Source organism: Prionailurus bengalensis, chromosome B4 (genome assembly GCF_016509475.1).
Source record: "Prionailurus bengalensis isolate Pbe53 chromosome B4, Fcat_Pben_1.1_paternal_pri, whole genome shotgun sequence".
NCBI classification, from domain to species: domain Eukaryota; kingdom Metazoa; phylum Chordata; class Mammalia; order Carnivora; family Felidae; genus Prionailurus; species Prionailurus bengalensis.
Window position 1 is genome coordinate 121,181,871 of NC_057358.1, and position 23,485 is coordinate 121,205,355.

The 23,485-nt window shown below is 42.1% G+C and overlaps 1 protein-coding gene across 3 annotated transcripts in view; it reads left to right on the top strand.

The window, feature by feature from the left end:
- Positions 1-1,379: 1,379 nt before the first annotated feature.
- The window catches only part of ANO4 (anoctamin 4), a 422,446-nt gene continuing 400,340 nt past the window's right edge, over positions 1,380-23,485 (top strand). For all 3 annotated transcript variants that reach the window (XM_043562306.1, XM_043562307.1, XM_043562308.1), the window contains exons 1-3: positions 1,380-1,515; positions 14,388-14,471; positions 22,405-22,656. In XM_043562306.1, the coding sequence (XP_043418241.1) occupies positions 1,395-1,515; positions 14,388-14,471; positions 22,405-22,656 (457 nt within the window). In that variant the 5' untranslated portion in view covers positions 1,380-1,394. The remainder of the gene's footprint in view (positions 1,516-14,387; positions 14,472-22,404; positions 22,657-23,485) is intronic.

Genomic DNA, 23,485 nt, shown 5'->3' on the forward strand with positions numbered 1-23,485 from the left:
CAGTATTTTCAATCTTAATTTTATTGAGGACACTGAATATCTCAAGGACTTGGAATGGTATTATGTGGGCAGAAGTTCAGGTGGCCTTAAGAGAGGTTAATTAATCAGACACCACATTTTAGTTCCTGCTAATTAGAAAGAGCTGCCAAGAAGAATTAAAGTGCAATTTGGAACTCATTTTGATTGTCCTTCTTCATGACCCTACCTGAGCTAAAATGTGGAGGTAAAGGGAGAGAAAATCTGGAAGTCAGAAGACAACTCTGCCCCCTCAGTACCTCCACCGAAGTTGGCACAACCCCAAATGCAGTTACTAGGCTCCACAGCATCGCCCCCCAATTTGTTGGACGCTGGCGTTTTTCAAGGCCGAGACTCTCTGGTCATCAGGCCAGTGGAAGCCCTGGGCAGCGCTCAGGAGCTTGTGAATTTAATTTACTCTTGGGATTTGCGAAACACCGGGTGTTCCTGACCCCAAGGGTAGTTAGGCGGCCTCTAGGTTTTCCTGTTCTCCCCACTCCCCTTTGCCTCCCATTTCTTTCTTTCTCCTCCCATTTGCCAGGGAGCTGATTCTTAAGTGGAGAACCAGCACGACAGAATGGGTGGGCTTCCAGGTAGAGAGAGCTGGGAGGGTGTTGGGTCTTTAGTCATTCAACAAATATTGAGTTCACGCCCTGATTGAAGCATGAGCAGAGCAGAATAGGACACTAGACGCAGCCTCACGGGGAGACAGACACACCAATAAAGGTGACAGGATGATGCTCTAGGACAGGTCTGGGCTGTTGGGGTCAGAAGTCTGTACTTAGCGGTCAAGGACTTCATTAATAAAAATCCACGGGACACAGTTGCCACTCTCCCTTGGGCTTCGGCCTCGGAGGCAAACCCTTCTTGAGACTGTCCCCTACGCTGGGAATCGCGCCCTAGAGTCACAGGCGGCCGGTCCCACCCCCTGCGTCCCCAGTCGTGTTCTCCAGTGGAACTTCCCTAGAAAAAGAGCTGGAGGCTCGAGGTCCGGGAGGCTGTGGCACCCTCGGGACTCCCCGATCCCACGTTTGCCCGCGTCACCCTGTCGCCCCCACCCCGAGGGCCACCCTGCTTGGAGTGGACCCAGCCGGGTCCTGCCCGACGTCCGCCCGTTGGGGCCACATCCGCTGCGCGCCCCAGCACCTCCCACCGCCTGCTTCGCTCCTCCTCTCTCCGGGTCGCCAGTCCTCCGCTGCAGGTTCAATCCCCGCGGGGACCCGGAGCACGGGGACCCGAAGCGCGGTTGACCGTCTGCCCTTGCAGCCGAGACCCGGCCAGGGGCACCTGCGAGCCGCGGGCACCTCTCGGGGCGACCGCGGCGGGCTGACTGGGCATGCTCAGCAGCGGGGCGGCCGGGCGCCGCGGGAGCCAAGCGCATGCACTCGCGGGGCCAGGCGCCGGCCGTCCAGGGGCGCGGCGCGCAGGCGGCCGCTCTGGCCGACGCCCTGGCCAGCCTGGGCAGGACGCGAGCCAGGATGGCCTCCCTTACGGCATACGGTAACGGCGGGCGATCGCGGGCTCTAGGGGCGGCTGGGGCGGGCGGGGCCGGGAAGCCGTCAGAGCATCCTGGGGAACTTCGGGGTTCGGCTCCCGAGAGGGTCAGGAAGGAAGGAAGGAAGGGGGCTGCAGCGCGCACTGCGTGGGGTTGGGGGTCCGACGCTCTGCGGGGTTGGAGCTGCCCGAAACCCGGGAAGGGAGTATGTGCAAAAGGAGTCGGTGGGGGTAAAAACGCCCAAAATTTGGGAGGTGTCTGGGAGCTCTGTGTCTCCAGAAAAATCCCACTAGCTTCAGAGCACCGAAGGGAAGGGATACGGGTGTTAAGTTCGTTTCTAGTGGTGCGAGGCTTGGGAGTTGGGAGGTCTGCGTTCAGTCAGCGCTTGCCTTGTCCCTGACTGACCTTGGGCAAGTTATTTAAACTTTTTTGTTTCTGTGTTTCTCCATCTGTAAATTAGAGATGAGAACATCTCCCTGACAGATGCTGTGGGGTTAAAATAATATGCACCAAAATATGCTTTTAATGCAAAAAAAAAATCAGCTTGTAAATAAAAGTTCCATGGGAATAGAAGGCATCATTCCCCCCCCCCCCCCGTTTTGGGTTAAAAAAAAATATATATATATACATTTATTTATTTTTATTATTATTATTATTATTATTATTATTATTATTATTATTTCTTAAAGGCATTGCAGAGTTCTGAGGAAAGCAAAATCACAGTATGAAGGTTTCCAACTCAGCTAGAAATCCCACTGCACTGGGGAAGCCAACAAGGCTTTTTATCAACATTCCTGCTTGCGTGGAAAAAGCAATTCTCTGTAGACCTTTGTCAGAGATGCTGCCGAGATTGGGTTATAGGAGGGAGAAACTCAAGTAGACCTCCCCCCTCTTCCCCTGGCAATCAGTTGCTGTGATAACATCTAGTTTTGGCGTTTTAAACGTGAAGCGGATGAGCAATTGTTGGAAAATGTTTTGCAGGGACATCTCCCAAGCCTCGGATTTGGGGGGGCGGGGGGCGGTGGATTTGCTGATCTTTGGTATGGTTGGTATGGAGGCTTCATTCTGCAGGCCAGTGATGTCCCCTGCTCATTTTGCCAAGGTTAAAGGAGTCAGTGTCTTTTTTTAACGGGGGATATAACTGTTTAAAGGGATCACTCAGGTGGCTCTGAGGGTTTGCAGTTGATCCTTGTGAACTGATAAGGAATTGTGAGAAGATTACCAACTGCATACTAGTGACTTTTTTTTTTTTTAACTTAATGCATCTTCTGCTGGGCTGTGAATTGTTCTTACTCCTGCCACACATTTAACACAGAACATTGTCATTCTTGGGTTACCATCTGGGGATAATCCAACATTCTGATGGTGTTTTAGGCATATTCATTGTCAGGAATCTATTTTTTACACCTTTTTTGATCAGTGATCCATCGTGTTGAATTTCACATGCTACTCTGTGGATACTGTCAGTGATAGTTAATAATAATCAGTTCTTTAAATTTCTAGAAACTTTAAAAGCCTAATTGGGCACCTAGGTAGAGAAAATGAAATCAGAAGAAGTGAAATTGTTTTTGAAAAGCAAGTATATTTCAATAATTAAAGGAAAAGGGTGGCAGACCTTTTGTTTGTTTGTTTCTTTTTTGGCAACAAAGAATTACACAGGTTTCTCTTTAGGGCCTTTAAGGGAACTAAAACAGACTTAAATATATATATCAATTAGAATTTGTGCTATTTTAAATATATTCTTGACACGCTCTTCTTTCTTTCCATCCCTAACGTGGTGAATACACTTGGCCACAAAGTGCACATTAGTTCTTCAGCCCATAGCAAAGTGACCCAAGACATGACAAGATAAGTTAGTCCATCAGGGTTTCCATTCTAGTGAACAAGTTAAGGAAAAACAAACTTGAGGACATTCAATATATTCCTCACCTGCTGAATGTTGTCGAGATCATTATCTGATGAGAGCTTGGCCCAGTCTGGAACCTTCTACAAATCATCTCTCTGACAACTGAACTGCTTTAAAAATGTTCCCTTTTGGTTCTGTTGGATTTGGATTTAGATATCATGATGGGGGATGATCTAAGATTCTTTCCTGGAACTTATAGGGTTCAATTTTGTATTCATTTGACTGATTTAATAAATGCCTTAGTCCTATCTTTAGCACAGAATGAACAGTTATACTGTAGACCGTGTGTTTTAGGTTCCTGAGAGAGAAATTTGGCTTATGTATGCATTTCATTAGCAGCAGCCTCCAGTAAACCTCATTAGCTTCCCATCCAAATATGCATTTTTGATCTTGTATTGGAACTTGTTCTGTATTTTAGCATGAATTTTTACTTTTAGACAGCCATCTAGGCTTATATATTCTGGAAATGTGAAATGAGATTCAGGTAATCAGTAACTGTAATATGCACTCTAACAAATATATGTTCAGTGGATGATGCAGTTTTTAAAATCCTGGATTTTTAATGCCTCAACCTTTTGAGCTTACCACTGATTTTTCTTTGCTTGTCTTTTAAATGGTTTGGGTTCTTATCCACTTTTAGCTCATTATATAACCAAGTGCATGACACCAAGGATGGGTGACAAGTCTCCTTTAGAGAGAAATGGCTGGGACTTGATTTGTTCTTGGCCATGCAAAAGAAGGCAGAGGGGCTATGTTCTAGTCTGAACCGGGAAGATGACTTATGTTTGGACCTGTCAGCTTCGTATCTGAAGAGGCTTAATATGGGGCCCAAGTTGCTTATAGAGCACAGTGGGGGCTATTTTAGGGAAAGTGTCTCTGAGGAGATATTTCAGCAGACATATAAATGAAATAAAGGAATGAACCATTGCCTTATGTGGGGAAAGAGCAATCCTGGCAAAGGGAATAGTGAGAGCAAAGGTCCTGGGGTAGGAATGAGTTTGTCATGTTCAGGGTTAGCCAGAAGGTCAGTGTGGCTTGAGCAGAGAGAGCAAGTAGAAGACAAGAAGGAAATGTAATCAGAGCCAGTATTGTTCTTATAATTATTCTCCCTCCCCCCGCCCCCCCATTCCTCCTATCTCTTAAGTTGCTTCTTTTTGGAGTTCTGTTTATATTGGTGTTTGCCTGGGTTGTGTCCTTGAGTTTATAATCTTACTCTCAACCATTTGGAAGACATTGATTAGCCACCTACCAAATGCTGGACAATGACCCTGAGTGCAGAATCAGTCCCTTGGTGGGATGCCTTTAAACTGGGGTGGTGAAGTTTTCTGTATTTTAAGTAGAAGTGTGGGGTATGCTGGGACATAATAATGGTACTTTATGTGAATTACCTTAGTTAAATCTCACAACAACTTTTAAGAAATTGGTCCAGTGTTAGCCCCATATTCATTTGAAGAAATCGAGGCATAGATAGGTTGAGGAACTTATTTAACCTCACATAATGAATGGGGAACCCCAGTGCAGATTTAGAGTTTGACTCTGGAGCCTGGGGTTATTGTTAATTAGGAGGAGGAAGGAAATGAACAAATGTGTGGATAATTCCAGGCAAAAAGCATGGCTTGAGCAAAGGCCAAAAGACAATGGGGGGCAGACGTTCAGTACTGGTAATTAGAAGAGGAAGCCAAGCCTAACCATGCAACATGGAAGTGAAATGGGGCAGAGAGCATAGGATATAATTTCCCTTCGTGCGACTTCGTCTTTATTTCGGTGACTCCCCCGTGGAACTCACCAGCTCAGAACTTCTTTCTTGTGTGTGCTATGCTTTTATACTTAGCTGTTGGCTAGACTTCTCTAGTTGTATGCCTCTCTGGCCTTTCAGCTTAGCTCAATGTGTCCAAAGGAGAATCCGCGCCCCCCTCCCCCAGCTGTTACCTGTTTCCCATAGAATAACTCCAGCTCTCCAGCTGCTGAGCTCAAAGTATGTGCCAGGCTCTAGCCTGGACCTAGGAGGGCCTGATTGAGTGAGATCTCATTATTTCTCTCATAGATGGCAGGATCAGCTAGAGGAGACAGACTTCTAAACAAAAATTATAATGCAGTGTTGTTGTAGTGGGCGGGGGGAGGCTGGGAGGAGTGAGGGATAGGTCAGGAATAGCTCCCTGGAGGGGATGATGTTAAGAGGCTAATTGGGAGAAGGAGGACATTCCAGCAAAGGACAACAACATGAACAAAGATAAAGGGGAGAGATGGCAGGGCGCATAAAGGTAGCTGCCAGGACCACACGTTCCTAGAGTGTGACAACCTGGAAAGGTTGGCAAAGACCACTGTGTTCTATGTAGGCACCTAGGCCAGACCCCTGGGAATCCTCTTTGACTCCTCTCTTTCTGGAACATACTAACCATAATACCTTGGGCAAAGGGATTCACCTCCTGTGTCTCAGTTTTCTTATCTGTAAAATGGGGTCACTGCAATAGTACTTGTAGGTGCATATGTGTGGTGCACAGTGAGTACTCAGTAAGCATGAGCTGTTACTATCGGCTTCTCCTCCAGCTGATATACTCTCAGTCACCAAATCCTGTTGATTCTTCTTCGTTAACATATTTCTACTCTATTTTCTCCTCTTTCTGCCCACTGTTCTTATGTTAGTGGAGGCCACCACCTTTGCAGTAGCAGCCTCCCATCTGGTTTCTCTACCTCTAGTTCTAATCCCTTCTGGTCCCATTTGCAAATCTGATCCTGTATTCTCCAGCTTAAAACTTTTCAGTGGCTCTCCTCCTCTGCTTACAAGTCACAATTTAACCTTCCTTGTTTGGCAAATAAGACCCTTAAGGAGCTGACCATCCTTCTCTCTTGTGGTCCCAGCACCCCACCTTTTTTGGGACACCGGTGGTTTAGCATGTCTGATTACATCAGGCTTTCTCAGGTGTCTGGACCTTGGCCCATGCTCTGAAACACACCTCCCTTCTCCTTTACAACACTCACTCCCCTTTCCCTTGGGGATGTCTCAGGGTAAGTCCTCTTCCACCCAATTCTCCGTTTTGTTTTGTGAATATTCCCCTTTGTGGATTGTAAAATCCCAAAGGACAAGGATGATATCTTTTATCTTTGAATTCCTGGTGCCTAGCACAATGCCTGACACATAGTAGGTGACCAGTACTGGGGTGTCTGAATAACTGCATAGACTGTGTCAGGGGGCAGTACACTGTGCACAAGTTTTTAAAACCTCATTATCCTATTGCAAATAACAAGCAAAATAACTTTAAGAGGAACAAGCAAAAGACCAAAAGCGTCCACACCATGTGGTACAATCAGATGCATGCTAACTAACTGGAACTCATGCTTTATTTACAAAATAAATCCAAGGAGGTATTTGATGACTTCTCTTGTTTTTGCCCTCCACCACCTGGCATGCTTGTTATTATGCAATCCAGACACTCATGGTCAACATTGATTAGGATCCTTTTGATTAAAAAGCTGCAGCAAAGCATGTACGCATTATTCTTTCACCTTCAGCCTTCACATTTTAAAAGTCTCTTTCTAGGGTAAGATTAAATTAAAATTTTATTTTGATCCTGCGAAGAAACATCTTAATCTTTTCCTTTAAAACATTATGTTCTTTGTAATAGCCACATGGAGTTTTCTATTAGAGCATAGTCCTAGACAAATAGTTCACAGCTACTAAGGAAGTTTCTAGAATAGATGTGTTTTGTGAGTGCTTACTATGTGCCAGGCACTGTTTTAGGTTCTGGAGGTAAACAAAAACCAAAACAACAACAACAACAAAAAGCCCGTTTTCATGAATCTTACATTGTACTAATAAGGGGGGCGCCTGGGTGGTGCAGTCGGTTAAGCGTCCGACTTCAGCCAGGTCACCATCTCGCAGTCCGTGAGTTCGAGCCCCGCGTCAGACTCTGGGCTGATGGCTCGGAGCCTGGAGCCTGTTTCCGATTCTGTGTCTCCCTCTCTCTCTGCCCCTCCCCCGTTCATGCTCTGTCTCTCTCTGTCCCAAAAATAAATAAACGTTGGAAAAAAAAAATTAAAAAAAAAAAAGAAATGGATCTTTACCTTCTGGAAAAAATGAAAATAGAATATAGGATTTTCAACACTGAATCAAATAGGTAATGTGGAAAAGAAAGGAAAGGAAAGGTTTTCTCTAATTAGGGTTCATGAAAGGGCTTTTGTCACTGTGGAGACTGTGAGTGGAATCAAAGGGAAGCTGAGCTAATGAGTATCAGGCACAGTGTTTAAAATTCAGGAATGGTGATTAATGTATTTGAAAGCTTACTAGAGGCTTTGGCAGACATTCATTGTGTCTTCTATGCATTAGGCAGAGCCAGGCACTGTGGGCACAAGATGAATAAAGGATGGCCTTGCCCTCCAGAAGTTTGGGTCTAGCACAGGTCTTGTGGGGGATGCAGAGGCTGCTACTACGAGTATTGTTACAACTAGTACCTCCTAGTGCTGTTGCAAAAGTCACATGAAAGAACAAATGCAAACATTTTATGAAAACCTAGAAAGCCCTATGGCAATTTAGTATACAGCACTATGATGTGTTGTTTTTGTTGCAGTAATAAAGAAATCTGTTTTTATGGGAAACACTGTGTTGAGTGGAAACATACTTTCTACACTTGGATTGATTCGTCAGCACCTTAGCAAGACCTCCCAAGACACCAATTTCTACCTGGGACCAGACTGTCTACTCTATGTGGTGGGCAGGCAACACTTTTCGAATGAATGAATTTCAGTCACAATATAAAGGAGGAAATTGAAGCCCAGGGAGATTGGGTGGTTATATGGCTGGGAGGAAAGAGTGGGTCCTGAATATTAACTTTTCTGTAAGCCTATAAAATGTACAGCAAACATGGAATAAATCACAGCACTATTTCTGGGGAATAGATACATGGATATGTACACACACGTATCATTTTATATATAATTTTTTTAACATTCATTTTTGAGAGACAGAGACAGAGCACGAGTAGGGGAGGGGCAGAAAAGAGGGAGACACATAGGCCAAAGCAGACTCCAGGCTCTTAGCTGTCAGCGCAGAGCGCAACGCTGGGCCCTAACTCATGAACTGTGAGATCATAACCTGAACTGAAGTCAGATGCCTAACTGACCGAGCTACCCAGGTGTCCCATCATTATATATTTTTAATAGTACGTTCTGTAGAATACTTTATAAACAATTTAAAGTGATTTAAAAAAAAATCAGCTGCAGTAGGCAGCTGTAGCTCCTGCTACACAATGAATATGTATTTTGTAAATTAAATAGTATTTCCAGTGCACTAGCATGGATAGTTATTAATGGAATTGTATGGTGAGTTTGTTTTTGTAGATTGGTAGCTATGCGTCATTTATCTGTTTGGCGAATTCTTGAGTTTCCTCTGTCCATGTGTATAAGCAGATTTATGATATGATCTTAAGGGTTTAGTGAAAACATTTTCTTTCCTTTTTAAAAAATTCCCTTCCTTTTTATTTTTATTTATTTATTTTTTTTGGAGAGAGGCTTTCCCAGACTTTGTGGATTCCAGGGGAGGGCTTTACCTCAGTCTGGAGTCCCTCAACCAGCAACGCTGGCACCAGCTGGAAGTCTATTCATGCGTTTGTCAATTGTATCTCAGTAAAACTTAAAACAAAAAAGGAAGAAAAGAAAGAAATGTAGACTTAAAGGCCCACCCCAGACCTATGAAATCAAGATCTTCATTTTTTTAAAGATCTTCATTTTAATAAGATGCCAAGTGATATGCAATATTAAATTGTCCTTATTTTTACTAAATTTTTGTTTGCTCCACCAATCAATTATTGTGTGTTAAAATCTCTCCTTATGATAGTGGAATTTGTCAGTTTCTCCCTGCAGCTATTAACTTTTGCTTCATATATTTTGAGGTTGTTTTATTTTGAGCACACAGATGTTATCTCTTCCTGAAGCATTGAACCTTGAACCTTTTATCATTATTTATTGACTCTGTATACTTAATGATGCTTTCTGCCTTAAAGCTTTTTTATCTAAAAATAACATAGCTACTCTGGCTTTATTTTGGTTAGTATTTGCTTGCTTTATTTTTTTCTTATATATATCTTTTACTTTTAACATGTCTGTGCCCTTATATTTGGAGCATTTCTTTTGTAAACAGCATTTGATTTTTTTTTTTTTTTAGAAATTCTTCTCACAATCTCTTAAATAGCAAATTTAGACCATTTACATGTATTGTGATTCAAATATATTTGAACTGAATTCTACCATTTTACTTTGTATTTTCTCTTTGTCTTATCTTTTATTCCTGTGCTTTATTCCAATTTGTTTCCTTTTTCTAAATTAATTAATTTTTTTTGTGTGTGTGCTAAATCCCCTCTCCCATTCTTCCCCACCACCTGTCTCTCCCTCCAACACAACAAACTGGTTTGGAAATATAGTCTATTTCTGTTGTTTTAATAATTGCTCTTCTAGTTTCACTTAAACCATACTTAACAAATTCTACACTTATTCATCATAGTTTTTTAAACTATGAATTTAATGTATTGACCTCTCCCCTGAATAGTTCTGAGCACCCAACTCCTGGCTCCTATACTATTATTATTCAGTATTTTAGTTTTATTCTTTGTTTTTAAATTTCCAAAATTAGGTATTATAATTATGATTTTATATTGAGAGTTTTGTTTAGGTTTGCATACATATTTCCTAGAATTCCACAGTCAGTGGAAGGATATAAATAGGCTCAGTGCTTTCTTTTTCCCCCTGTGGTTAAGATGAAAGTAAGATAGATTGCGTATTGAAATGGGTGAGGTTTTCTTTTTGTTGTAAGAGCATTCTGTTTATGAGTATAACCAAAATAATTTGAGATCAAAAAAGTGTGTTAATTTTGCCACACGTTTCTGATAACAGAAGTAAATAAGATGATGTCCACCTTGTTCCCTGGGGAACCTCAGTGCTTAGCACATCAGAGAAATGACTACCACAGGTATAGCACCAGATACCAGAGGACTCTACCTAACCCAGCTTGCAATAATAATCTGTTCTCCTTCTGTCTTCACCTCTGCTCTCATGTAAGACAAACATGGGTTTTAATTCCAGCTTTGTGACCTCTCAGAAGTGTGAGTTCTGCACGTTCTGTAATTTTGTGAACCTCTAGTTCCTGATCTGTATAGTGGCATAATCATACCTACCTAATAAGAGTTGTTTTGAAGCTTAAATGACCTAGGGATGTAAATGAAATAATCAATGTTTAGCATAGTGCCTGGTAAAGGTCAAGTGCTCAGTAACTAGTATTATCTGATTCTACCACTGTCTCATTTTCTTAGATATTTTTTTTTCAGAATTTGCATTCCTGGTTTGCCCTGTCATAATTTCTGCCCCTCTTTATTTCTTTAAAAAAAATTACTGTGAGTTGTAGTATATGTACAGGGAGGGGGGAGGGAGAGAAATTTATAATTTAACAAATAATTACAAAATGAATACCATGTGACCACCACCTAAGTCAAGAAACAGAACATTTTCAGTACTGCAGAACCCACCCCTGCTGCCCATACTCTCTCCCAAATCTAAGTTGCTTCTTTTCCACCAAATGGAACCACCAAATGCTAATTAATTTGTTACTTTTCTTTTTTTTTAATGTTTTATTTATTTTTGAGAGAGAGACAGACAGACAGACAGAGTGTGAGCAGGGTAGGGGCAGAGACAGAGGGAGACACAGAATCCAAAGCAGGTTGCATGCAGGCTCTGAGCTGTCATCACAGAGGCAGACATGGGGCTCAAACCCATGGACCATGAGATCATGACCTGACTCTAAGTCAGAGGCTTAACTGACTGAGCCACCCAGGCGTCCCTCTACCATCCATGTTACTTATCTTTACCATCCACATATGCATCCGTAAACAATTTAGTTTTGTTGTTGACACTTCACCAATAGAATCACGAATTGTTTTTTGGTTGCTTCTTTCATTCAGTATTGTGAGATGGATCTATAATATTTTGTGTAGCTTTACTTCATTTATTTTCTTTGCTATATGGCATTCCATTTTATGGATATCCTCATTCTTTTGCAGTATAAAATAAAGATTAGCTGACACTAATTGAACACTTTCTGTGTGTTGCCTTATAGGGTAAGTGCTTTTATTATTTTCATCATACATATGAGGAAACAGAGCCTCATAGAGATGAAGTAATGTGCCCAAGGGTTGGAGCCAGGTGTCTAATTTAGATACTGACTCCAGAACCCTCAAGGTTTATTAATCTCATTCATAGTCTCAAGTTTTCCCACTAGTTAACCTGATTTTTTTCTCTAACTGCAATTGGTTCCTAAAGGATTAAATGGATATTTAGCCCTCCAAAAAAATCTAGCTTTTTTGTTTTAATTCCTGTACAGGGGAAACATCTTCCTTTCCACAGAGTCATCTTGTTCCATAACTGCCACAGGTCTTTATACTTTTGCCCTTTGAGTCTCTTCAAAATATTGCCACCAAATTGTGCCCTAGTTTTACCATTCAGCTTTTGTTCAAATTTCAGTTGTTTTACCATTAAGTTTTATTTACAGCCTCTTTCCATGGATTCATTCCTTATTCAAGCATCCTGTTTCTTTGTTGATTACTAATTTCTAAGTATGCTTTTCTCCTTCATTTCTTTTCTCTTCTCCCCATGCATAGCTACTTCTGAGCTTGTGAATCTCTTTCTCTGTATATATTTATTTATATATCACCTTTGATGCCATTGACCTTATCCCTTGCAGGTCTCCTTCCTTCCAAAAATCTTTTAAGGACAGTTCATTAGTTAAGGGTTTATGAAGAATTAGGAATGACAACTTTAGAGTAGCTAGGTATATGTTAGGTCTGGATTTTGTTGATTCAGCTGATTCCACAAATATATACTGAATTATTTGCTAACTATGCATTTGTGTAGCCTATTTATTTTTATTAACCATATCACATCACCTCCCCAACCACCACTAAAAAAAAAGTGAGATAAGCATTATTGTCACTGTCAGGTAGAAACAGTCAACAGCTCAACCAAGTTGTAAGAGTTTATATGCAGAAGAACTGGGCCAACACTGGCCTGCGGATTCCCAGCCCAGTGTTCTTTTTGATCCCAGCCACCTCTAATGAAGTTATGCTAACAAGAAGGGGAAATGGTCATTTTTAATTTTTTTAATTTCATGCATCTTTTTTTCTTTCTTGCAACCAATGAACATGTTCCAAAAATTCACCTGATGACAGGCACAGCACTAAATTCTGGAAATTACAAATTGAATAAGGCATGGGTATGCTCTTGACAAGCCCATGGTTTAGGGTCCATGTCAACCAGTGCAGTCTTGCCTGCTCAGTGCTGTTGGGGGCGTGTCTGATGCTCAGGAAGCACCTTACAGAGTGGCAATGGTCTGGGGATGTTTCTTAGAGGATGAGTTGGCCACATGCACTTACTAAAATTATTTTTCCCCTGTTAAAATTAGTTTGAATTTTACCTCCCTGTTTGTGGACATACAGTGGCCTTTATGTGGCTTCTGAGGGCCACCACCATTTCTCTGCCCTCTGGCTCACCATTTGCTTTTTTAATATTCCCCAAGTGCTTTCAAACCCCAGGCATATAGGGACGTCCCTGCAGAAGTACCTGCTATTATTTCCTCCCAAGAGTGTTTACGTATAAAGCTATCTTTTCTACCAATCCATATTGTGCTCTCACTAAAATCTGACTCTCAGAATGTTTCTATAAACCCTTCTCTTGGAGCACAACTGACTTATTCTTAGTAATTATTTATTTCCCTGAGACCATTTGTAGATCAGAGTTTCAAAGTTTTCCTAGTATTACATACTAGGAAATATGTTATTACATAACGTATTTAAATAATTCTTTTAGGTCAGTTTTGTAACCATGATCATAATAACTGTCATAACCTGAAAAGTTTTATATTAGAAAATATATATTTATTTTGATATTTTAAAATCACTTATTTGTGCCCTGCTGTGTTTCATAAACAATTTGAAATGTTCTGACCTCGATGTGGGCTCCATTCTGCCTCATGCTGTCATGTGACCCTGGTGCCCAGACTCTCAGCCTTTCCATCAGAGAATAGGGTTGGGCTGCGTGGGGGTGATGACTGCCTGTCTGACCTCATGCGTGAGGTGATGTGGAGGAAAATGCTAAGATGCTATGTCAGCGGAGGCTTTGGGTTTCTTTGGCTCCTGGGCCTACAACATTTTCTGTTCACAATTGTGAGGAATTCAGTACAGCGTGTTGTACTTTTAGCTCTGAAGGGAGCTGCATCCACGTCTGTGGTATCCACTGGGACATCTCCCATGGCTCGGCCACCCTCACTGCTCATCAGGATTATTGCAGCGGCCTCAGAAAGGAGTCTTTTGCCTCTCATCTTGCTTCTTCCAGTCTGTTCTCCACATGGCCTCAAAGTGACCTTTCTAAAGTGAAAATGGGATCCTGTTCTTTAGGCAAAAGACAAACTTGTTAACATGGTTTATAAGACCTGTCGTAGTCTAGCTGCTGTGCACCTCTCCTTCTCTTTCTGTGCTCAGCTGCTAACTCAGGAGGCTATTTGTGGCCTCTGAGCCTCCAGACATAATGAAGCCTCTGCCTGGATCTTTCCCCTCAGTTCCTCCCTCTTTGGCTTAGTGAGGTGGTACTCATCTTTAGGTTTAATTTATATGTCGCTTCCTCCCGGAAGCCTTCCCTGCTACCCTCTCTAGATCAAGTGTTCTCTTGACTGTCCCTGCACTTCAGCATCCTTTGTCACCCCCCTTACAATAATAGTGGCATCCAACTGAAATTGCCTGTGTGGGGCTGTCTGGATTGTTGGCTGAACGTTTCAAGTGCCTGGCACTGAGTACTAGGTAAGTACCAATGAATGAACTGATAAAGGAGTATGAGACTGCCCAGAACAGGGAGCTGGTTAATCTACCAACGGTCATATATTTACACTGTGTTCGTGGTGTCTATCAGGATGTAATCCACTGTCTCTTATTTTCTTAACAGACAGAGATGTGAGCAGTGGGAGTTATAACCTTTCCTCCGCCACGACAGGCAGCTACTACAGTTGTGTCAGCCAGATCACCATAGGTGAGCAATTGTGACATTTTGTTTTATAAAAATTATTATTGCCTGGAAAGGCCCAGGGTAGTATAATAGCAGGAGTCTGTGTTTCCAGAATCAGAGCAAATGCTTGCGGACTTTCTTGCTGGGGCACCCTCTTGTGGATTGTTAGTGCTTTTGCATGGATATTGCTGGAGGCAATGTGGTTGGAAAAGCTAAAAAAAAAAATCCCCACGTTTTCCCAATGTTTCATCATTTACTTTAACTCTTTAATTTGTATATCACCTGATTATTATGTACTTGATATTAAAACTGACTTTTTAAGATTTATATTTAGCTATTGCTGCTCTTGGCCTTCGACATACATTATTTTGCTTAATCAGGACTGTATGAGGAAGGTATTATTACTTTTCCATCTCACAGATGAGAAAATTCGATCTTTACCATCTAGCCAATAATTAATGTATCCATGGTTTCAATCCAGGTGTGCTTGACACTAAAAGTTCATGCTCTAAAACACTATATCATCGTTTCTCAAACCTTAGTAATGTGGACACCTATAAAAGCAAATAATGATTATGAACCTCTAAAATTGGTTTAAATTATTTTTATTATAATAATACTTAAGTATGTTCAAACATAAAACTAAGTATAAATACCTTATAGCCATACCAATGGCCATTCAAATCAAATTGAATTTATAAATAAAGTTTAAAACACTGTAAAGCAAAAAATTACAAATTTATCACATTAATATTATAGACATCATTATTTTGCCAAAATACAATCACTTCTTGTAATGCAATGTGGGACTGGCTGCAGCAGCATGGGATCTTTGAGTTGAGTACAACTTTACTGCTACGTATTTATGATAACTCTGCTCTGCCCCCACCTTTCTCTGTTCAACTCACTGTGAAATCTCTGCTAATGCTGGTGAGGTTATTGGATCTTCATTTGGTGTGGATGCACCTTGACATATCCATCTGTCTCCTTTTCTCATTGAGTGTACCAATTGGTGCCAACTTGATGGAAACACAAAAACAAATCTAGGCACTAAAATTAAGTGGTAGAACTTGGTCTGCAATATGCATCTATTAATTTTAAGTGATTAAATTAGATTTTAATTTTTTTTTCAAAGTTTATTTATTTTTGGGACAGAGAGAGACAGAGCATGAACGGGGGAGGGGCAGAGAGAGAGGGAGACACAGAATCGGAAACAGGCTCCAGGCTCCGAGCCATCAGCCCAGAGCCTGTCGCGGGGCTCGAACTCACGGACCGCGAGATCGTGACCTGGCTGAAGTCGGACGCTTAACTGACTGCGCCACCCAGGCGCCCCTTAAATTAGATTTTAAATGAAAAATAAAAGCAGTTAAAAAAATTCTTGTGGAGAGTTCATGGACCCTGGTGTGAAAACACCAAACAACCTACAGTGACATTCCTAAAGACTTTTGTTGAGTAGTGGGAGGTTCAGAGCAGGAGGATGACAAGATGAATGCATGGATGAAAGAAGGGATTTTGATGGTGAACAAGGTGGATTTCATGCCGGGCAGAGGATCTCACGTCATAATAGAGTAAGTAGCTGTGACTTTAATTTTGACTTGAGACAGTAATGAACTTGGCAGGTGCGATAAAGAGCAGGTCTGGAGGGAGAGGTGTGGGAGAACTGGCAGGACTAGTCATTGATTGGATGAGGGAAAGACAGAAGTGCCCTGAGACTTTGATTCAGGGTGACAGGGAGTCTGAGCCATCTCTAGAAATATAGCAGTCAGGAAGAGGACTTGATGGCTACTGCTTGGATGTGGTGGGTTTGAGGTGCCTGTGAGACTCCCACCTCAGAATGACCCACAGGAGGGAATGGGCAGGAGATGAAGATATTGACATTCTCTGCACAGAGGAGTCAGTAGAATTTTTCCAAGAGGATGAGATTATAAGAGTCAGTATATTGAATGAGTGGAGGGCCAGCTCCCAGTCTTTGAGGGAAGCATAGTTAATGGAAATAATGACAGAGGTAGGAAGACCAAGTGAGCATGGTTTTTGGAAAGCCTAGGGAATTTCTAGGAGAGGCTGAGGAGGGTTAGAATTCAGGGACTGCCCTGGGGACATCCCTGAGAGCCACGGCAATGGATGGTGGGAGAGAAGTCAGGTTGCAAAGTTTGGAATAAAGAGTGAAGAGCTATGAATAGAAACTTATCTTTTAAGACACTTGTCAATGAAAGTGGAGGGTAAATAGGGAGGACCACATGAGAGCTTTCTCCATGCCAAGCTCTCTTCTAGGTACTTTTTCTGTATTTACTCATTTAATCCTCACAAAAATCTTACGAGTTAGATGCTGTTATTTTCCCCATTTTTCAGATGAGGAAGCTAAATTCTAGAGAAGTTAAAAAGTTCCTGGAAGATGCGTGGGTAGTAACAGCTGGGATTTGAACCCAGGTAATCTAGCTCCCATTAGATGACACTCTTGTTATTTGCCATGGGCCTAGTGCCCTTTCCTGGTCTTTTTGGGTTCCCAGACCCAAGTTCAGTGTGTGTGTGGGTACCCTCCCCCCACCTCCACAGTACAAAGCGATTTTTAGACACCAGCCCAGTGTCTGAGATTTCAATTCAATTCTTACACAAAAAGTCACCTTCATTAGTAACAAGACATCCTTGTCACTAAATTTTATGGCTCTGAAGCGTTTTCAGGTACTGTGTGTGGATGAAGACCAAATATATCTGGAAAATATATTTTGGCCATCTCAATGACCAAGTATATATTTATTATAAGTCATCATATTGCACCTAGTCTAGTCAGCTTCGGCCACTATGTCAGCATGTTATGGGTTGAATTATGTCCCCTGAAAGGATATGTTGGAGTCCTAACTTCTGAATGTGATCTTATTGGAAATAGGGTCTTTGCAGATACAATCAAGTTGAGACGAAGTTATTCTCCATTAGGGTGGGCTTCTAATCCAGTAGAACTGGTGTCCTTGTAAGTAGAGGAGAAGAGACACAGAGACACACAGGGAGAACATTATGTTATGATGGAGGCAGAGATTAGAGGGATATATCTGCAAGTCAAGGAACACCAAGGATTGCCAGCAACATCAGAAGCTAAGAGAAAGGAATGGAACAGATTCTCCCCTAGATACTTCAGAGAGAGCACAGCCCTGTCAACATCTTGATTTCAGACTTCTAGCCTCCAAAGCTATGAGAACAAATTTCTGTTTTCTTTTAAGCCATCCTGTTTGTGGTACTTCCTTAGCAGCCCTAGGAAACTAAGATAGCAAGTCTTACTGCCCTAGGGAGTCGCTTCTGAAGGGGAGGTGGGTATGACACTTAGTTTTCTCAGAAGGTGATGGGGTAACTGAAAGGCTTTTAAATGTTGCTTCGGTTCCCTGACTCAAAGTGGCTGAAACCATAAGGAAATTTATTTCACATAACAGGATGACCAGATGCAGGCCTGCCGTTAGGACCAGATGATTAAGCTATTCAGTGATGTTGTGAAAGACTTTCTCCCCTTTGCTTTTGTGGGAGAATTTATCTTAGTGTGGCAGCCATCTGGCCACCACAGTTCCAGGAATTGCATTCAGACACAACAGTGATCAGAGGGAGAGGAGCTCTGGTGCCTTCCTCAGGCTTTGACTTGAGGAACTGCGACTTCCCCCTGAAGCCCTCAGAGACTGCTCCTATCTCATTGAGCAGGATTGGGTCACATGACCACCCTTGAACCAATCATGATTCAGAGGAGATGAGCATCTCTTTAGATGAATCAGAGTTCATGCAGAGGAAAGAGGAGGATGTCAGCTTGCCCTGAGTGCCATGTCTGGGTAGGGGTACCCTCAGTTGCCAAAGTGGGACTCTGTTGGGAGGAAGGAGGGGGATGGATTCTGCACAGGCGTCAAGCAGTGTTCACTTCCCACAGTCTGTCCAGTACCAAATGCTTTTTGCACTTTGCAATATTTATAGTAAAGGCAGAAAATAATTAACAACCGTAGATTCCAAAGCACTCGAGGGAGGACAGATCTCTGGATCATCCAGAGATGTTCTTTTTTTTAAAGCTCTTTTTGTTCTCTTTCATTTCCTGCACTGCAGTGCTTCCCCTACAGAACACTCCATTTAAGAAAATAGCATACTCGTGGACTCCCTGTTAATAGTTCCTTGTAGGAACCTATGTCCTGCCAAAAGAAAAATTGCCAAACAAAATAACAACAAAAACAACTAAGAAACAGAAAAAGACTCCTTCTGAAATCTTTCTGTTTATCCATGAGACTCTTGGATAATTCCTTACATTCTGGTAGTGAACTCCCGGAGAGATTAAATTGAGAGATTTAAGAACTTCATAGTTAATTGACATTTTTTCCTCAAAGCAGTTTATAATTTTTGAGTGTTCCTTACATGTCTCTCTTCACAATTTGGGGTGATATGTTGACATAAAACTCCAAGGGAACTGAGACCTTTGCTCCTACCCCACTGTCCACCAAGGGATAGGATAATGGGTGAGGGAGAATGGGTTGGCTACCAATGTGGACATTTTCTATTACTTGCCTCTTAGACATTTGGGTGCCAGCTGTTCCCCTGGATAGTTCCTTATCCTCTCAAAATACTTTGACCTCATTGCGAATTTAGGCTGATCCATTTATACTCCATTATAATCATGCGGGAATGATCATAGCTAATTTGTATCAATAGCATGAATTAAAATATTTGCTAATGAACTCCATTTCTGGAGTAAATGATGTGGTGATTTTCTAAACTAAAAAAAAGAAAAGGCTTGTTAGCTATGTGAATGATGCCTTTTCAAAATTAAGTGTATACTATTAGTCAGCTATCATTTTAGAAAAGAAATGGTAAAATCTGAAGTTGAGGAGAGTGCAGAGTTCCTTGGGACTTTTAAACATAACATTTCTGCACTGTGCTCTATTCTGTATAATGACTCCAGAGGAGCTTAGAAATGTGGAAAGAGAAGAGGGATTTAAGCAAAGTTTCTGAATGAAGGATCAAGGCAAGGAAAAACATGGTCCTATTATTATTCTGGTAAAAGGATTCTCTGGTGCAAATAGAAGGTAATATGTCTTCTAGTCTTTAATAAAAACATAATGGAACATCAAGTTAAATGGAGACTTCTGGAATTGCATTCTATGGCCCAGTAGTAGGAGCTGTGGGAGAGTACTGATCACACAATAAACAAATTTGCATTAGAGGTTTAGTCAACAAACATGGTCAGGGCAGTTCTGGGGTCACCAGCATTCAGTTTAGTCTTATGCGACTCTGGCTTCATTGCAGTTCCAAAAGCCCTCACTCAAGAGACATGCTCACCTTCATCACAACATTCCATGTAGTGGAACTCACCTTTTAGGAAGGTGACTTACCAAGAAGAGTCTAAACAATCCAGTAGGCGAGTTCTCAGGTTTGTCACCATTTCCCTTTCCTTGAGTATTCTGGTCCATTAGGATTTGTCTGTGAAACATTGTTCAGAAAAGAATAAATCACCTAAGAGTGATTTCTAGGGGAATGGGCCCCATTTCAGGCCCAGAATCCCTCCTGCTACCTGCTCTATTAGCCAGACGGGACGGCTTAGTGGTCGTGAGTCTTACTTATCTTCAGTGAGCCTGGGCTTGAATCTTGACTGCTAACTTCTGTGGAGCAATAGCTCAGACCTTGGGGAAGTAATAATGTCCTTTGGCCTCAGTTTTCTTATCTGTCAAATGGGAATATTAGCATCTGCCTGACATGGTTATTGTGAGGTTTAAATGAGGTGGTGCTGGTAGATCCCTTAGCACAATGCCACTAAGTATTAGACAGTATTGTAATTTTTAGCAGATTTATTATTTTATGACACTGAAGCCGGTTGTTTATTCTTAGGTCTCACCCATGACTTCTATGTGGGTAACTACCATGTTGATGAGTCTGGTCCCATTTCCCCTGATCCTTATGTTCATTTTTTTCCCCAGCTACCTGCCAGACATCTCCATATAGATATTTCCACTAAGGCTCAAACTCCTCATTTCTAAAAACACGCTCGATCTTCCTGATCCCTTGCAAGGCTGGTCTTCCTGATTGCCACAGTTAGGCTGAGGAAATGCACCATTCTATTTGCAGTGAGTCTTCTCTGACATCTTGCGAGTGAGAGACAGAGCTCCCTGGTGGCCCCAAACCCCTTTCTTTTGTCAATGTCATGTATTTCTCTGGACTTGTTTTCCTTTCTTGCAGCCAACACTTCAATGTGGCCCCTTAATAATGCTCCCCTAGCCTCTGCCTCTCAGCTTTTTGCATCTTCTTCTTGCTGTTGACATCTAGGAACTCAGTGAACAGTGGGTATATACTGGGTGCCAGCTCTGAGCCTCGCCTTGTGCTAGGTACTGATGGGAGATGAGGGAGGGAAAGAGTGAAATAGATGTTGGGAGGAGTTTCAAAGATGACTAAGACATCCTCTAACCTTGAGGGAAGCTCAGTTCATGAGGGAGCCACACATAGAAAGAAAAAAAACAGTTTTCATTAAATGTAGGCAGGGACTGTTTGACATATGCCTGTGTTTAGGTGGTCTCCAGCACAGTGTGGGAAGGCTGCCCCAGGCACCCTCATCCAGGCTTCGGAATCTACACAGGTGTCCTTCACGTTACCTCTTTTGGGCTTTCTTGATTCCTCCACCTGCCATCCCCAATTTAGACTTTCTCTTCCAACACCTCAGTCCCCAGACACCAATACTCTTTAGTGAGGCTTCCTTCACAAATGGTTAAGAAAGCTTGGAGATGTCAGAGGAGGCCTCCTCAAAGAAATAACCACTGGAGCAAGAAGGGACAGATTCTGGCTGCTTTCTCTGCCATTAGTTTGATTATGGAAATGCTCACTTCACAAACTCTCAGGGATGTTTTGCTTGCCAAAATATTTAGTTTTCTTACATTGGCATTTGAGACCCACACTGTCCTGTATCAACCTACCTTTCTAGTTTTTTTTTTCTGGATTATACTTATATTCCTAAATTCTGTATCTATGTTGCAAATGTAAAGTCCTGCAGAAGTCAGGTGTGTAAGACAAATGAATGAAGCAGCCTGGGGGTAAGGTATTAGGGAGTGGTGGGGACTGTGGCAGATGGGAATCCCCCTACTCCGGCTGAAGAGGACAGCTGCTCTAGCTGACATTTGCCATGTGGGGATGTGGACTTCTCTTAAGGAGAAGATCAAGAGAATTTTTCAAGATAAGCCAGAAAGCTGGATTTCTCTTGAGAACTCTCTAGCCTTTTATTGTTGTCACTTTTAATTTGAGTTTCGCTTCAAATTAAGAAAAGTGTGGTTAAATAAAACATATCTGCAGAACAGAAATGTCCCTCTATTTCCTCTGGCCGCTAGGTTGCCACCATTGCCTATAAGGCCAAGTTCATACCACCTTCTCCATGACCTAGTCTCTCCACTCAGAGGAGCTTTCTCCCGTGAGACTGCGGTGACATTTCTGTCCTGCTTTAAACTATTTCTTTCATCTTTGTACTGTAGTTAGTTGTGGTTTGGGGGAAAGAACATAGATTTTGGAGTCAGATCTGGGCTTAAATTCTGCCTCTGGCATTTTCTGGCTACTTGACCTAGGACAAGGTGAGATCGAGTTTCCTCATCTGTGCAAGTGAAATAGTAACAGTCTCCTAGTACTGTTGCTGTGAGGATAGAATCACTTATGCAAAGTACTGTATCTAGCACATAGTAGGCTTTCAGTTATTTTTCTTTATGAACACACGACTTATCTCCTTTATTGGATTCTTAGCTCCTTAAGGGCAAAGGCTGGACAACCGCACATAGCATGTGCTTACTAAACGTATGTTGAGCAGTGAATGATCTGGTAAGTGTAATGATTCCTCCCTGTTTATTAGTAACATGCATCTTTATTTCAAGTGGTACTCAATTTGACTCACAGCTAAGACTTTTGGGGAATACAAAAACAAATATGGTATGAGGCTTTGCTTGCTGTTTCTAACCGAAGGTATGTGTCTCGCCAGGTTATGATGTTGCTGGGCCTGTTGCAATTGGGCTCACCCACTGGAAAAATCCATACGCACAAGGCAGACCCACCCTCCCATCAGATCTGCCTCTCTTCATCTCCAAAGATGCGGGCATCCCTGTGTATCACCGATCCCTCACCCGCAAGACTGAGCTGCCTACACCTTTGTCTTGCCCAGCCTCACTGTCCATCACTCCAGTGCCTTCTTACAGCAGCAGCAGCCAGGAAACCCTGAGTCAAGACACGACAGGTAACAGTGTTGGCTCCCTGTTGGAGATTCAGAACTCAGTGTATTTAAAGGTTCCTTCACACATTTGCCTGTTGAACAAATTACATCTGCGTTTTTGCTTGTGTGATGCTGTAGATTCCAACAATTCCCCCATGTTCACTGGCCTTTCATAGCGTCGCTGTGCCAGAAGGAAGGTTAGACGTATTTAGAAATATTTGATCTATGTGTTAGTTCTGTTTGGTAAAATGTCATCTGGAAATCAACTCTGAATCAGAATTCCAAGTTTTGTCTTATGAATATTTGTTTAATTTCTTGAATCCTCTGCTTAGTGACAAGGCATCTTTCTTGGATTAATGTATTCAGAAGAGTTATCAATAAGTCATTTTTGAACACCTTAGTTACTACGCATTCATGTGGCTTCACCAAATTGGTCTATGTCGGGGGTCTGCAAACCACTACCAATGGGCCAGATCTGAGATGCCACCTGTACAGCTCAAGAACTGGGAATAGTGTTTACTTTTTAAAGATTATTGGTGTCATTGTTCAGTCATTAAGTCTAACTTAGTGATAGCTTTTATAACAATACCTCAGACCAGGTAGTTTATAAACGACAGAAATTATTTTATTTTATTTTATTTTATTTTTATTTTGAGAGAGAGTGAGCATGTGACTGGGGCAGAGGGGCAGAGGGAGAGAGAGTGAGAGAAAGAGAGAGAGAGAGAGAGAGAGAGAGAGAGAGAGAGAGAAAGAGAGAAAGAGAGATTCCCAAGCAGGCTCCACACTCAGACACAGGACTCAATCTTATAACTATGAGATCATGACCTGAGCTGAAATCAAGAGTCAGACACTT